Genomic DNA, 17,484 nt, shown 5'->3' on the forward strand with positions numbered 1-17,484 from the left:
GTGATTTGTATAATTTACTGCGATGCAACATTTACATTTTATGACACTTAAAATGTCTTTGTTGAGACTGCCACACAAGGTTTGGTTCAATGGGGCTCTTGAAAGCTGCAGCTGCTTTTCTCACCTGCATCTCAGGGCTTTGGTATAAAGAGAAATATTTGTGTAAAGATATTTTTAAGCCTCAAGAAGGTTACACAGCAGTAAAAGGTTAGGAGACCAATGATGTGAATAATTCATTTTTTGATTAATAAATTCAACGTGTATTTTAAGCACATTAAGCGCACAGATCTTCTCCAGACATGTTCTCAGACATAACTGTGACTGATGTCCACCATTTCTTTTCCCTGCAATACACACAATGTGTTATTGATGTTAACCTCCAGTGTCAAGATGAGCAGTTTCATAGAAGTTACATTCCAGTTTCAGGGCATTTCTTTTTTTCACCTTTTTGTAACTACTCCTGAAGTTTTGAATTTCAAAAGCTTGTTTTGTTGTTTTGCATAATAATCTTAAATTGCTTTGTGTCTCTTTTTAGTCATTTTAAATCTCTTTGTAGTTGTTTAGTGTCTCTTTGTTTTTCTTTTAAGTTTCCTTCTTGTAATTGTGTGTCTCTTCCTGGTCTGTACGTGTCTCTTTGAGTGACATTCTGTAGGTAAAGGCCAGGGGGGCCCCTGACCCCTTGGGCCCATGAGCCTGCGGTGATTCAAATGATTGTGCACTTCCCATAAACAATTAAGGGGTGTGGAGAGTACTGTTCTCTCTGTTTGTCTAAATCAGTGTGAGGAAAGATCAGTGAAATACTTATGGTAGCCCTTCAGAGGGATTCTTATCATGTCTTTATCTTTATCTATATCTGTCCTATCAGCTTTTATCTTTTTCTCTCCATCTCACTTGTCCTTCATTCAGGACGCAGTAAATGTTAAGTATCTTTCTGCTCTTCGGGTGTGATTGAGTGTGCGAAAGTGTGTGTCACGTCAAGGCCATTATCTTAGGTGATCTGATGCAGATAACAATCTATTCTGATAGGCCATGCTGTACTTCAGGTACCAGCTCCGCATTAAAATAAGGAAGTAAAGACACCTTTGGGAAACCGTCCCACTGGCAAAAAAAAGAAAAGAAAAAGAGAGAGGATACAATGAGATTTCTAGCATGTGGCCTTGACCGCTTGTCAACCAGCTTCTATAAAATGTTTATGACTGCACATCTGCTGATCTGGTATGCAGTCTTCTACTTCCATGTTTGCCATCATATTTATACGTGTTGTATTTCCACCAGCTAGTTTGAAACTTTTTATTTTCATTCCCAAAATATAGTTACAACACATGTCACAGACAACTGTCCACAACTGTCTCTTCATTGTCAGCTTCATTTGAAACAACACATTTCTGTGAATTTTAAAAAACGGCTGAAACTAGTAAACATTTTGGTGAGTCATAGTTAGAGGACATGGACATTGATTCATTTAACATGAAGAATTTGGTGTTTTATGTTTGTGTCAAAAAATAATCCTCTCACTTTAAAGTAAACCAATAAGCAGGGAAGAGGTTTAATAGATGTGAAGAGTTGTTTATTACTGTATTTAAATGGGGAAAAAACATGGAACGTTTTTACAGAATTAGAACGCAGTATAACAGGTTTTGCTGAAAAAGAAATACTAATAAAAGAGTCCAGTTCAATAAAGGTTATTTAAAAAAAAAAAAAGAATAGGGGATAGCAATACCCTTTTTTACTTTGTCAAAACTGCAATCAAGAAATGTAAAGAATGAAACATTTAAATTTGAATGGTACCATTTAAAAATGATATATTATGTTAATATTTAGGGGAAATATTCATGCATTATTTAAACACAACTTCTTCAATTAAAAAAAGAGAAAGAAATAATTTCACTGCATTCATTGTATTCTTGGCCACTTGAGAGCAGCAGAATCTGTATGAAGTCATTATTGGGAATAAACAACAGAGCAACATTACCTTTAATTTGGAGTCACGTGTCTGTCCACTTGTCAAAATGGAAACTTTGTATTCTTAAAATGTATTCTTCCAATAAAGGTTCCCTTAAAGTCAGATATTCAGTCTCCTCTTAGCTATGCATCGATAAATTCCTGCAGGAGACTTAAGAGTCACTAATCATTCACTGTGGCTTCATCAGGATTTTTAAACTGTGAATGCTTGATTTTGGGGTCATCATCTCTGAACCACAGGAGCCATGTTCCCACTCAACTGTCAAGCAAATTTTAAGCAAACTGTTGAAACGTCACAAAAAAAGAAATGTGAATAATGTGTTTCCATCAACTGGTTTGTAGGGAATAAAAAAAAAAACTAGGCCACAGCGTAGTTTGGACAGAAGACGGTGCTATAGGCTGCACGTGGCTGTTTATGTACAGCTTTTCTAATGCAGTACCTCAAAATGCACAAAAAATAAATGAGTAAATGGACACATGGCTAGTGTCTGATGTTCAAGCAGTGTTAAACATTGTGATGGGTTTCATAACGCTACAATGAGTTAAATCCATGGTCTCTATTGTGTGGTTTATAGGATAATAATAAACCTTAGTACTGCAAGTAAGTGATTATACAACATAATAAAACAATAAAACAATAGCAAATATGATAGCACAATGGTTTTAAGGATGAACCTGTAAAAGGAACATGTCGGTTCACATTTAATGCACTTCATGACAGAAAATTCACACCGTGTTGTTGAGGAAATGAGTGAAAATTCAGACAAATGCAAATTATGCTCTGTGCCTCAAGTCACACGTTTGAACTCTTCTCCTATGACATACAAGTGTTTTTATTTCATATACGATAAACAATATTGTACCAATAAACTACATTATATGGAGGAGAATTCAGTCAATATTCAGTTTATGACAAGTTTGTTCTGAGACCAAATCTGTTTCATAATAATAATATTATTCATAATCTTAGGAAACTCACAGCAGTACACGGAATGAACCCCTCAAGCTTTGCAACAAGGTTTTGACTGTCTAATGTCCGTACCAAAAGGCATCCTGTCACAGCATGACAAACCTCCAGCTGGTTTCTTTTGGGTCTAATTCTCCATGCAGCCAGTAGCAGATACTATTGGAGCCCAAACCTCCAGGATGATGATGACATCAGCCTGCAGCACACCGGAGGCTGAAAGACACGGCACATGATGAAGAAGCCCCAGGGATTCTACGTGTGGGCCCTCATATTTTTTGGCATCCACGGTGCTCCACGTGGAGAACATGACTTTAGCAAGCTGTGACGAGGATAGCTGTTAAACTGGTAGACAACGAGTCACCAGCATGAGAGAAGACTATCGCCTCATTTCCACTGAATGATTTGGCTCGATTCGTCTTGACTCACTTCTTGTTTACCAGGTCTTTTTCTTTACTTGGGTTAAGTCAAGTCAGTGTGGGCGGGATTCTCAGTTAAACGCTCCAGTCTGCTTCAAGCAGAGCCCCACCCTGATGTACACGTTATGGCTTCAGGTACATATGTCCGTCATTCTTCCTGTCCACATACTTTTATCGACTTGTGCTGGTTGTTTGTTGTTCTCGGTTGGGACTTAGCCCTTTAATTCCCGTTAACTGAAGTCTTAATGCTAAAACATCAGTGATGATTTAGACAGTAGTGTGCATCTTGCACTTTGGGGAACACCCATTCCTGAATCCACATGACAATGATCCCGTGCACAAAGCCAGCTCCATACAGAAATGGTTTTCCGGTTCTGTGTGGCAGAAGTTGACTAGTCAGCACAGAGCCTAGATCCACCACCTTTGAGATGAACTGGACGTGTCGTTGATCTGCACTAGTGGTGCATAATCTAATACCTAAGATTTAAGTAAAAGGACAACCAGCCAGACAAACAAAGGAGTGTTTTCCATTTTTATTAGAAAATAAAAGCCTCTGAAGCATTGTGGATGTGCATGGATCCAGCCAGTGAGCCTAAGCTGTCCTCTGGTCAGCTCTGAGAGGTGTCCGTTAACCTGATGCTCCCTGTTACATGAGCAATGAAGCATCTCAGGAGGTAGATCCCCCAGAACTGGAGGGAGCTGTTGCAAAAAGAGAGAGAGAGAGAGAGAGAGAGAGAGAGAGAGAGAGAGAGAGAGAGAGAGAGAGAGATTTTCAATAAGGTACCATTTAAAACAGCAATATTATGTTATTGCTGTTAACACTTGTGCTATTGATGAACCTTTGGTTGATCTCTGCGTCCAAAGTCCAATATGATTCTTTTGTGACATGTAGTCCTCTTCTTTATTCAAATCTTATTGTTTTCCTATGCAAAGAGAATTTTTTTTTTTCTTTACCTTTAATGTCCTAAATAAACTTACGATAATTTTAACCAACGTTCTTTATAAATACCATGTTTTTGCTTTCATTACCTCAATGGTCTAACAAACGCCCTATGTGTTTTGATGAGTAATACAAATACACTAGAGTGTGAAGGATCATATCTCCCAGGGCAACTGTGAGGCTCACTGATGTGTTTTTAATAGTTTGTGGACAACAATGGAGCTCTATAACACAGAGGAATCACATATATCAAGCTTTAGATACATAGACTTGTTTTCAAGGATTATTCATGGTTCATCTTTTTATAAGCTTTGTTATTGGTAAGACACATTAAATATCATCAGCGTTGTTCTTTAAGCAGTCAGAGAGAACGTGAGACTCTCACCTGACCAGTATGGGCTGGGGGAAGCAGCTTGTGGTTTGTGTTTTGACCACATCCTGAAGATCCAAAAGGTTTGTCAGCAGTGTTCCGTAGCCACATTTGTCAATCTTAGTCACCACCATCTGCACGACAAAATGTTTGGCACATTACAATCCTACCTTCATCCAAAAATAAGAACATGGAGCTATCAGCACGCAAAAGATAGAATAGACGTGTCAGCAAATCATTCAAAATTACAACAGGTAGCATTGTGATTGTGATTCTCATTTCTCATAATTTATGAATCAAGTAATCCACAGCTGAGATGACTGCAGTCTCTGCTTTCAGGACAGCAAATTCACCAGTTCTATTTCCACAAGTTTCAGTGTCTTCTGTCAGAAGATGTGACTGAATGCTGAAAATGAATAAATAGATTTGATGCTTCACTAAATTCCAAAAGTAATTCACTACAGTCACTACATGACAACTTACTGAGCTGCTGTTTATCCTATTCTGCATCTTATCCCATCATCACAACAGAACAAAAACAAAACAACTTTTATCTCTAACAGACTTAAACCTGTGAGATGTTGTGTATGTGTGCATCTGTCCGTCTGTCCACGGTTAAGATAGCATACCACTGGATTCATCAGAATTTTTTTTTCATGTCCTCATTTATGACTGGAAGCTCAAGGAGCTGACATGGTTGCAGTGATTTCACACTTTTTGAAAACATAGTTTTATTGGCGGTTTTATACCACATTGACTGCTGACTCACTGCCATCAAACGTCCAGTAGGGGGCCACAACTGATCAACAACTAAATTAAATCTTGAATTGTTCCTGTCCAGATTTGCACACCAATTTAAGCTGTTAGCGCGGTCCAGTAGCGCTCCTGATATATTTATATTTCCAATCTAAACTGATGCATACCATCGTGGCTCAATGGGGGAGTGTGTGTGGTTGAGCATGAGAGAGAGACAGTGTCTGAGCTCTGAGCAGACAGATCCACACAGAGGGAACTGTCTAGGGAGTTTTCTTGTGGCAGGTAGAGGAGAGTCTGTGTGACTACAAACCTGTCTTTGGACAGAGACAGCACCCACTAGTCTGCAAAATCTAGATAAATACTTTCCTGAGAGAAACTTTCTTTAAAGTGTGTTTCAGGTTTGAAAGTGACCGTTTCAGGTCATTCCTTCATACTTCCTTTGCCTTTCAGCAGTGAGAGTTCATCTTTGTTAAAAGTGCTACTGTCACAGCCTTACTAATGGTCAAAGTGTTTAATAACCGGAGAGCATGAATAATTGACTGCAGAGTGCGTAGAGAGTGGGAGTGCTTCATTATAACGCCTCAGCGTTGGCATTTCAGAGGGAACGGCCGTTTTTAAATAGCTGAGTGAGAGCGTTCAACATTAATTCACTGTGGACTTAATGATGAAGATTTGTAAGAAGAATGAGTACAATGTAAAAAGTGGGGGAAAGCTGGTTAGCGTTGGCGCCCACCGCCTCCACCAAATAGCGGAGACCGTGTGTTTCCATCATGAGCAATATGCAATCTGCCATTTCTCAAGATTTGAAGGTGTTACATTTACGATCTGGTCTTAATAAAAAAACATTATCAACAGAATGTGAAGAGGTTACAGTCTCGATGTTATGTCAAACTGTGACGTATTGTGTTGCAGAGATATCTACTGAAATCAGCATGTTAACCAGCTAGCCCCAGTGCTTCCAGTCTTGTAATAGCACTTATACCTCGAGAGGCGATAGTGATGAAAATCTAGAGCTGTCTCCAGGGCGTGTCAATATCACACCCATGGTCTGTGTGTGTTTCGATGGTTTGTTAATTTAATTAAATCTAAATCAGCAGAAACTGGAAAACGACTTACACCCTCCGTTGCCGGGAGGCTGCTCTTCAGTTAGCAGTTAGCTCCAATTCATACAGTGCAAACCCCGGCACAGGGACTCGCTGTGACTCCCAGCGCTGGGGTTTGTGCTGGATAAGATAAGATAAGATAAGATAAGATAAGATAAGATAAGATAAGATAAGATAAGAGAATCCTTTATTAGTCCCGCAGCAGGGAAATTTGCAGGCTTACAGCAGCATAGGGTAAAGTGCACACAAGAGACATAGTAAAAGAAAGAAAGACAAGATAAAAATAAAAATGAAATAAAAAAACAAGTATTATAAATAAGCAATAAAAAAACTATTAAAGCTATAATTGCACAGTGTATTGTATTGCACGTGTCATGTGGTCTGCTGGGAGCAGAGTTGGTTGTGCAACCTGACAGCAGCTGGAAGGAAGGACCTGCGGTACCTCTCCTTCACACACCGGGGGTGAAGCAGCCGGTGGCTGAAGGAGCTGCACAGAGCTGCCAGGGTGTCCTGCATGAGGTGGGAGATGTTGTTCATCAGGGATGACAGCTTGGCCATCATCCTCCTGTCTCCCACCACCTCCACCGTATCCAGTGGACACCCCAGCACACTGCTGGCCTTCCTGACAAGCTTGTTCAGTCTCTTCTTGTCAGCTGCTGAGATGCTGCTGCTCCAGCAGACCACTGCATAAAAAATGGCTGATGCCACCACAGAGTCAAAGAAGGTCCTCAGGAGTGCTCCCTGCACTCCAAAGGACCTCAGTCTCCTCAGCAGATAGAGTCTGCTCTGACCCTTTTGTAAAGTGCGTTAGTGGGATGAATTTGTGGCTACATGTTACACATTGCACCTTTAAGCAAATAACATACTAGCCAAATAATTTCATCTGTGCCCGCAAACATATTTTAATGGTTTGTTTTCTCTACAGCTCTCACATTTAATAGTTTGCTCCTTTCTGACCTTGGTTGGGGTTTGTGTGGTCTGTTGGTCTGTTTCCAGGCTACAGGCAGGTACAGGTAGGTACTGTGAGTTGTCACTCACTATACGGGTGTGAGAGGTTCTGATTTGCCTATCGCAACATGCAAACACACACTAGACTGCTCTCTGGCAGGAGTTCGTAATTAAATAGCTAAAATGTCTTGTTTTGGCAGCCATCAGTCCAAAATCCAAAGAAACCCAAAAATATTCACAGAAGAGAGGTCTGAGTCAGGGACTTTGGGCATTGATTATTATTGATTATTATCAAAATAGTTGCAGATGTGTTTTCTGTTGATCGATTAATTTACTAATCATTGTGTCGCTCTGAAATTTACAGAAATTATAAAGCAACAAATGCCATTTGAGCATATGATATGGGGATCAATTGAACAGAGAGCTTAATTTTAGAATCATAATAACTATGACTCTGGATGGATGAAATAAATATAATCTTTAGGTAGATTACTTTAGTTATACCCTCTATATGAACATGGTGTTAGTATTTCTTAAGAAGACAGTGTGTGTGTCCTACCACATATGGACGTCTGATCTCCTCACACATCTCCAGGGCGATCATGTCGGCCTTCTGAAGACCAACGCTACCATCGACCAACAGGAACGTCCGAACCAGACTGAGGGAAGATACATTGGTCAAGGTTTATATGAAGCAAAGAGCCGGTTAATGGATAGGACTGATGAGCTTTTCCATATTCATAGAAATAAGAACACAAGCGTTGCCACATCAGGGGCTTTGGGCCATTCCTTTGATGGTCTGTTCAATAATAATTATTATTATAATAAGCTATTTAAAGAATTATTACTTTTTGGGGATTATCTGTTAATTTAGATGACTTCCACTTTAATTGTTGTTATTATTGTCTTTTATTACGGTACAATTTTAATAATTTATAGAAATGTGTCCCATATTATAACTACCTAACATATATGATGGACTCCCCCCCCACACACACACACCTACACACACACACACACACACACACACACACACACACACACACACACACACACACACACACACACACACACACACACACACACACACACACACACACACACACACACACACACACACACACAAAAAGAACCCAACGTACCAACAAAGATCTTCAGTTCTTCCAAGTGTTTTGTTCATCATGGCCAAAGTGGTTGTAAAACACAGATACATTCTAAATGATAGCACAGTACCCACTGGTAGTAGAATCCAGAAGGAAACTTGTTGTAGCAGGGTCTAATAAAATTTAAAAAATGACTTTGTCCCAAGCAGAATCCGACCTCATTAGCATACAGTAGACGGTATTTATCTGCATACAGATCATTTCTATTGAGAGGTTGGCTGCTGCCATAAAATAATAACATAACTACATTTTTAACTACTGGGGTGGAAAAATAGGTAAATAAAGCATTAGAGGCCAAATAGTAGATGGCATTATTAGTAAGACTAATTCATATTATTAGTCACATTACTATTACTATTCCCTGTACTATTACGCTTATTGGCTTTGCTTCTACCCTGAAGCCCTTTTTGCTTTCTCGCCTCGCAGGTTTCAATAAATCGTGGCTGTACCTGGACCGTGGTCGTGCCTCCTGCTGTGACCCAGCTGACATCCACTGTTACTTTTATTATTATTATTATTAGTCACATTACTATTACTATTCCCCTATGATTACTTCAATTACACTATAGTCATTGCTGCTGTTATTATAATTAGTCTTAATTTTTTTCCCTTCGTTACTCTGCTTACTACTGTGATTATATGAATCATTTATGTCATATACATTGAATGTGTTGTATCTCTGTTATGCTGTTCATTCTGTACACATGACATCTATTGCATTCTGTCCATCCTGGGAGAAGGATCCCTCCTCTGTCGTTCTCCCAGAGGTTTCTTCCTTTTTTCTCCCTGTTAAAGGGGTTTTTTAGGGGAGTTTTTCCTGTGCCGATGTGAGGGAAGGACAGAGGATGTCGCATGTGTACAGATTGTAAAGCCCTCTGAGGCAAATTTGTAATTTTGGGCGATACAAAGTAAACTGAATTGAATTGAAATTAAGACAACAGGTCAGTCTCATTGCTTTAATTCTGGAAATGGTTATTAATACTTACTTACTATTACTATTAGGTCGCAGTTAGTTCAAAGCTTGATAACACTTCGGCTATGGCGAATGTCATTTTTTGAAACAACAAGGTTTTTGAATGAATCTTCGACTGTCATATTTTTATGATGTCATTAATCTAAAAAAATCCTCGTCAGTGTGTCCTCCCTTTGGGTGCAGCAAGCCGGAGAACAAGCTGTTTTTTTTTTACCCCAGTGAAAATGTTGTTTTGAAAAGCTAAACGCCAACAAATATGGATTGAAGCACAATATACTGTATAATTGAATTTTGGAAATGATTACATCTATCAATTTGGACTTTTGTTCGTAATAGGATGTCTATGGACAAAAAACTTGCTATTAAATATCTCTGAAAACAAGTGAAGAGAAAAGTGTGCAAGAGTCTTGTTCGATATTGACGACCTACGGGTGTGTAAGGTTGGCTCTTTATGATGACTTTTATTATGACTGTTGGACTTTACAACGCTCTAGGGTTATTGGAAATGTTTGGATCACACGAGTGGGAAGGAATCCTATGCAGCCACCACTGAAATAGAAAAAGAAAAAATGCTGTGCAGCATTCAAACTCTTCGTACAGTCCTAGTGTGTCCAGGGCTAACCACAAATGGAACACAAATGTCTTTGCAGAACATGCATGTCTCACTTCAAATAATTGTCCTTTTGTTACAAATTAACTCAACGTTCTATAATTTGTTGGCCCAGTGATACGTTTTTGAGTGATATCTGCTCAGAGTTTAGTGTTTCTACTGAGTGCTTTGGTATAACTGATTATTTGTAATTCTGCTTCTTTGTCTTTGTAAACTTTCCACAAAAAAATATTTCAACCAAAGAATGAAAACTATAGTCAATAGATAGTAAATTATGACCATTACTATACCACACCCAGACAATCATTCATGTATCTTTCTGGTCTTTTATTGTCATATATGTCGACTCCCTTGATCATGTGTGTATGAGAGCTTTTTATTGTCTGTTTGTGCTCAAACCTTTGACTTCTCCAGGAAGTTGACTGAAGTAAATGTCTTACTTCTTCCTCGTGTGGAGATACGGCTCCACCATGTCCACAAAGTCTTTGGGTGCTCTGTGTCCGTAGCCTGGCATGTCAACGATGGTGAAAGCTTTGCCCACTCTAAAGAAGTTCATCTTCTTTGTGTGACCCTGAGGAGGAAAGACAAAGAGAGAAAGACAATGAGGTCAACTCTGATCAAGAACAACTTTTTTGTTTTTCTTTACATATAGAACGTAATTCAATGTTATGATTATCTACCATACAGCAGACCATGAATAGGGTGTCATTTTTATTATTATTATAGTCCCCAAAGAATTTTCAAGACTGTAAAAAAGAAAATGTGAGGGTCACAAACAATATATAACAAGGATAAAAAAAACAATTAGTGGAATCAAACTTCTTAAAGGAATAGTTCAGACTTTTTGAAGTTGGGTTGAGCTTTCTCCATAGTCAGTGTTCTACATGCAGTAGATGTCAGCTTGCCCCAGGTTTGGAGAAACAGACAGGAGTACCAGCACAGGAAGAAAGCAATGTACTGCTGTGAAAGGGGGCCGCAGCTAAACCTATATTAGAAACCCACAGAATCAATATAAGTTAAAGTGTACGCTGTGTTTAGAATATTTCAACCGCTTAACCTTAACCTCGTAATTTACCTCTCAGAAGACAGTAGTTTCTGGTCTAACGCTGCCTCGTTTGAAAGGTGAGTTTGTTTTTGTTATTGTGTGACTTTGATGTTTTAAAGGGTAAGTTCGGATTCACCAACATCTCAGAATAACACCAACAAACTGATTGAGGCAGTGGTAGACCAGCAACTCAAATGTTCTGGTAAATGACTTCTTTCATCAAAGCCCTCTGGTGGCTATGAAGAGAACATAGATAATGTCAGAAAGGGCTGAAAATATTCTTAATATAACGTACACTTAAACTGATATTGATTGTTTTTAAGGTGTCTAGAAAAGGTTTGTTTCTGTCCCGGTCCACAGCAGAACATTACTTTGCTCCTGCTGGTTCTCCTGTCTGTTTCCCCAAACTTCATATACTGTAGGTAAAACACTGACTATGGAGAAGAACCTCATACAACCTCACTTCAAAAAATACTAACTATCCTTTAAATAGTGACGCAACGAATAAGATGTTTTGTACATAGCATTTACAAGAGGTAACGGCAATATGGGCATCGATTTTTTATCATTTAACAAAATATGTCAAACTTCTCTATACTCGTTTTTTTTTGTTCTCCTCACAACCAGTCACACAAGACCTTTGACTATATAAATGATTAGTCTTCAATGAGAATAGTTAGAATTTTGATATTAAAATATATTCTTTTTTATATTAAGCAAAATGATAAACCAACACTGTAAAACTGCAGAAATGATGCTATTTAAACAGACAGTTTGGCGTATGCTGTCTTTTGTAATTAATAATTGAAATGAAACCATATAAAAAGTAAATGCGACCTAGAACGTGTTCAGATCATCAGTAACGTTTGATACTAGGCAGTCTTTGAGACTTGATGCTAAGGATTATATTACCGGGTATTGAAGTTCGACACCCAGCTCTGCCTAAACGGGTTTAACTTCAAAATAAAGAGCATAAACTACACACTGTTATTTGTAATTTAATGTGTAATTTGGCACTGAAACAGACATACTGGGTGTGGGCTAGGACTACTCACTGGAGTTTTGGAGACTCGGACTTCTAGCTCAGGAGTGAGGGAGAACAGACCTTTGATGAGAGACGACTTGCCCACGTTGCTCCTGCCGATGAAACACACCTGGGAACACACACACACACACACACACACACACACACACACACACACACACACACACACACACACACACACACACACACACACACACACAGTCTTACTATTACTGTGTTAATGGTGTGCTGGAATTTTTTCAGGTTGTTCTCATAAAGGGAACACTTTAACCAGCACACCTGCTCTGACTGTTACGAGCTGCTACGATTGGCTGCTACCAGTTTGCTACTGCAGTACCAATATCCCGCCTAGTCCCACGGGACACGGCTCCGGCTCATCCATCTCTCTGACACACGACAGATGGATGGAGGCTCGAGCTGCCAGTAAGCCACAAATACATCATCCTCTGACAGAGCGGCAGAGTGGGAACTCACTCGGCATGCCAAAGAGTCCGCGTCGTCCCCTCAACACAATGTTCCATTCTGAGCCCTCCGGTGATCACCTCTGTCCATGAGGTTATAAATCTGCTCATTTATTATCAAGTGTCAACTCCTGCTTAGTTATGTATGAGGCTGCAGGAGGGTAAAGAGACATTAGGCTGCATTTTTCACGGGCTGAGGTTCCACGTGCTGGGTCGAGGAAGGGCAATGTGAACCACCACGGGTTTATAAGTCGAACAAACAAGATCATCCTGAGTGTCGTGGTGAGTCGGAGACAGATGTGGGTCGGTTGAATTACTTTGTAATGTGAATGGATTAATAAATCCTCCACATGCTCAGCTGTCGGCATGTTGACAGCAGTGTGGAGGCATTAAATATGCTCTGAATTTCAAATTTAGCACCTCTGCTCATGGGAACAGAGAGAACAAGAAGTCACTTTAAAAATGAAAACTCCACTCATAATCTGTACAAAGTTGCTGCACAATTTGATTTTAAGTTACACATTTAAAAAAATGCCCAGAAGCTTGCAATCAAAAAGAGAGGATATTTTGTAAATGGATTTACAGCAAACTGTATCAAATGAATGGGTAAATGTGTGAGACATGAGGCACGTTGTTGACTTTGTTCCACTGTCTGCCCCAGCACAACGATTCCCTCCACAAAGAAGCATCTGTCGGCCACAGTATGAAAACGACTTAAATCATACCGCACACCTATTTGTGCCATCTCTAGCTAGGTCAGACCAAAATACAACCCTGCATTAAAAAACACATGGGTTGAATGGGCGTGTTGCTTCAGGTTACTAGTGAGACTTTGGTCCAGTTGGGAGGGACAGATCCATTGGTTTAAAAGATTATCAGCACACTATGAGGCAGGATTTTACAACTCTGCAAAATGATCACAGCAGCAATAATTATTTCGACGTTTCGAGGTAATTGGCAGGAATACGTGTTCATGTTAAAAAGTAATCTACCAGGAACGTATGCTTGCATGAATGTGATTGGTCAACGCAGCATCTTGCCAGATTACGTCACAGTGTGTTGCAGCAAGAATTTAGCAAGATTCAACTTTTTTCCCCAGACGACCCTGCGGTTCTTTTCCTCTGCTGCACCGTCACACTGACCTCATTCACATGAATGAAGGGAGCTGCTTTTTTTTAAACGCAGAGCTAAAGCCAGTCTGAATGCAGCCTTAGTCGTGACATTTTGGCAGCACAGTTGTTAACAGTGTCACTGAGGCTGCCAACTAACCTCGGGGGGTTTCATTGCCGGTACATGGTCCATCCTCTCTGCAGAGATGTAGTAATCAATCTTATGAGACGGAGAAGAGCAGAAGAGCTTCTCTGCTTTAACCATGTCCTCCAAACTGGGATGAAAGAGCTGGAACTGTGACCTGTCCACAGACCTGAAATAAAGAAATAAAATCAGGCTCTTTAAGGAAACATGCACAAATACACGTGAGTCTACTCAATTCAGATCTAACAAAATACACTACCTGTCCAGGTAAGCCTCCAGTGCGCTAAAGGGGTAGAGTAAGTTTTGGACTTTCTTTTGGGGAAGCGCTGTGGCTTTATGAAGCGAGGCAAGTTTATGGACACTCTGCCATGAGACGGAGAAAACCTGTTTCCCAGGCTGAAGCCACAGGGTCAGCCTGAGACAAAACATCCTCCTCTGCAGATCTCAGACCAGCCTGCAGCTTAGAAAAATAACAGTGTGATTAACACCCACAACTTTCATGTAAGCGAGTCCTGAACTAACATAACCCTTCAGCTTTAAGTTTATTCCATTATTATCTCAATTCAAAGTTTGCATGGTGTCTCCACAAACCAAAACACGTGGGAGATCACCACGGACATTACGAATGGAAAAGGACACAAGAGACATACTAAGGAGCTTGTGTTAGTAACCATGTTTAAAAAACACCACTCCGACTTTAAGTTCTTTCATAAAAAAAAATTCCACACATATATAAATGAAGTATAGTTAGCCTACTTGATGCCTCCTTAATACGCTGTTTATAAATGTGTGTCATTTTGCTGTAGACCTGGTGTTGTCCCTCAACAGTATGGCTAGCAAGCGATCAAAACATGAACATGAACATGTGACGTGAGCAGTTACAATGCGTTTAAATGAACGACATTTTAAAATACGGGGTAGTTTCAAGACTTACCAAAATTCCAAAAGTATCATTCCTTTAAACTGACATAATTAAACCTGTGTTGACAGCAACTTCCTTTAAACAGTTTGTTTTCAAATTGTTTTCACTGTCCTCCATGATGTGTGCAGCGCTCAAATGAGTCCGACTGAAACTAAGCAACAAGAGTTCCGCTGTTTTTGTTATCACTTATTTGAGTTCTTTATGTAATAAACCAACTGAAATAAAGTAAAATAAAATGTATTTTTTTATAATATATACTCCTCAAAACTGTCCAGAAACAAAAAAATGCTTTTATATGGTTTCTTTTATTTATTTACTTACTTACTATATGTTTGTTTTTTATTTTATTTTTTTATTGGCAGTAGCAGCTGCAGTAGGCATTTTTTTGTGTACTAGTGTTCTAATGCTTTCACTGCTTGGAAACATTACTGTAATGTGCCTACTTAATTATTTTGCTAACAAGTTTTTGCACTATAATTCCAGCTGATAAAGCTAATACAATTCAGTTTCAATACAGTTTATTTTGTATAGCCCAGAATCACAAATTACAAATTTGCCTCAGAGGGCTTTACAATCTGTACACATGAGACATCCTCTGTCCTTCCCTCACATCGGCACAGGAAAAACTCCCCTAAAAAACCCCTTTAACAGGGAGAAAAAAGGAAGAAACCTATGGGAGAGCGACAGAGGAGGGATCCTTCTCCCAGGATGGACAGAATGCAATAGATGTCATGTGTACAGAATGAACAGCATAACAGAGATACAACACATTCAATGTATATGACATAAATGATTCATATAATAAGACTACTTATAATAACAGCAGCAATTATTATAGTAGAATTATAATTATGAAATAGTGATAGTAATGTGATTAATAATAATAATGGAAGTAGCAGTGGGTGTCAGTCGGCTCACAGCAGGAGGCACGACTACGGTCCAGGTACCACAACGATTCATGGAAACCTGCAAAGCGAGAAAGCAAAAAGGGCTTCAGGGTGGAAGTAAAGCTAATATGCGTAATGGTACAGGTAATAGTAATAGTAATGTGACTAGTAATAATAATGGTGGTAGCAGTCGGTGTCAGCAGGGCCATAGCAGGATCATAGAATCTCCCCTCTGCTTAAAATTAAAAACTCACATATTTAAAAGAAAAACAAAGCAATAACCTGGGAAGGCAGTGCACTTTTTTGGATGTTTGGCCCTCAAAACCTGTTTTCTCTTTAGTAGTTTTTGTGGTCTAATTTGAGACAGCTCCAGAAATAAAATGTGAACCATTATCTTAACACTTTGGGCCCGCTTTGTTACATCCCAACACCCGGATTATCAGGGGGATATGTCATAATGTAAAAGTGTGAGGCCGTGAGAGTAACAGACAATAGGAAGACACCCTGAGGAGGCTAAAACAAGGTGGTTGCAATTACATCTCTATCCTCTGCTATTCTAAAATTGCATGGGCGATCCAGACATAATTAATGAGGATGAATCCTCTTTTAGATCCAGCAACATTCTTCAAATTGATGCATAGCTGGTTAAACACACAGAAACATTCCTGCTAATGGGGGGGGGGGGGGGGGGGGACGTCTCCCATCCACTGAGGAAGGTACAGTTCTAGCTGTCACACACATCCTCCATCACCCTTTTGGGGGGGATTATTTAGGATTACAAAACTGACGTTCACGTAGAACACGCCAAAGAAACGTCTTCATAAATTTGGTTGGAAGAGGTGGCAGTGATAAGAGCGACTTCAGGCTTCTCTCCCACTCTGCATTCTTTCGCACTGAGCCTCCTGGTAGGAAATGGAGTTTCATCAACAGACAGGAAGGTGGTCAGGTTTCACAGGTTCAGGAGCACAAAGTGGTTAACCTCCTCCTCACAGTAGTTGCTCTCAACATTCCTCCCTACGGGGACAAGAGACCACTTTTAATATTTATCCTGCTTTGATTGATAGTTTGAAAAGCAATTTTTGCTTGAGAGGTTTACAATATTTGGCACACTTTGTGGCTCTCTCACTTTTAGCTATCAGCACTTCAAAATTAATCACAGTTTTGAGAGTCATGGCTCTCCCGGAGCTTGGCGAACCCTTTCCTCTCCACATGGTGGCAGTGCAGACCTGTGAAAGCACCGCACGCCGGTTAAATATCTGCCTTCACCACCTTGTGCCAATCCTTCCCTCAGCTCCATCTGGCTTTTATGACCTGATGTGATTCATAGGAAGTTCACCGAACAAATTAATTCACACGGTATCCAATTACAGCTCTCATATTCTCCCTGTCCTTTTGCGGTGGGGTCTTTTATATTCTCATGTAATGCCCGAGCCTCTTTTCATTCATCACCCATTTAAGAGAATACCATATGAAACGAGTGCCTTATTAAACTAGAGAATTAAATATGTAACTGATTTATTCCCTCCATCTCTGTCCGTCTTTCCCGTCTCCTTTATTGCGTGTGTGTCTTGTGCATCGTTAAATGAGTGTTACGCATGTGTTCGGCGGTTAATTAAATAGCTTCAACTGAAATAAGAAGAAAAGGAGGAGTAGTTATGTGCT

At 39.6% G+C, this 17,484-nt stretch overlaps 1 protein-coding gene across 1 annotated transcript; it reads right to left on the minus strand.

Moving 5' to 3' along the window:
- Positions 1-3,863: 3,863 nt before the first annotated feature.
- gtpbp8 (GTP binding protein 8 (putative)) lies at positions 3,864-15,046 on the minus strand. The gene is made up of 8 exons (XM_054615432.1): positions 14,948-15,046; positions 14,273-14,473; positions 14,029-14,182; positions 12,309-12,407; positions 10,649-10,779; positions 8,022-8,121; positions 4,671-4,789; positions 3,864-4,044 (listed from the first exon to the last, which is right to left on the minus strand). Exons 2-8 carry the CDS (start codon positions 14,440-14,442, stop codon positions 3,954-3,956), a joined length of 864 nt encoding a protein of 287 aa, XP_054471407.1. The 5' UTR covers positions 14,443-14,473; positions 14,948-15,046; the 3' UTR covers positions 3,864-3,953.
- Positions 15,047-17,484: the final 2,438 nt, after the last annotated feature.

This window comes from Anoplopoma fimbria, chromosome 16 (genome assembly GCF_027596085.1).
Source record: "Anoplopoma fimbria isolate UVic2021 breed Golden Eagle Sablefish chromosome 16, Afim_UVic_2022, whole genome shotgun sequence".
In the NCBI taxonomy this organism is placed as follows: domain Eukaryota; kingdom Metazoa; phylum Chordata; class Actinopteri; order Perciformes; family Anoplopomatidae; genus Anoplopoma; species Anoplopoma fimbria.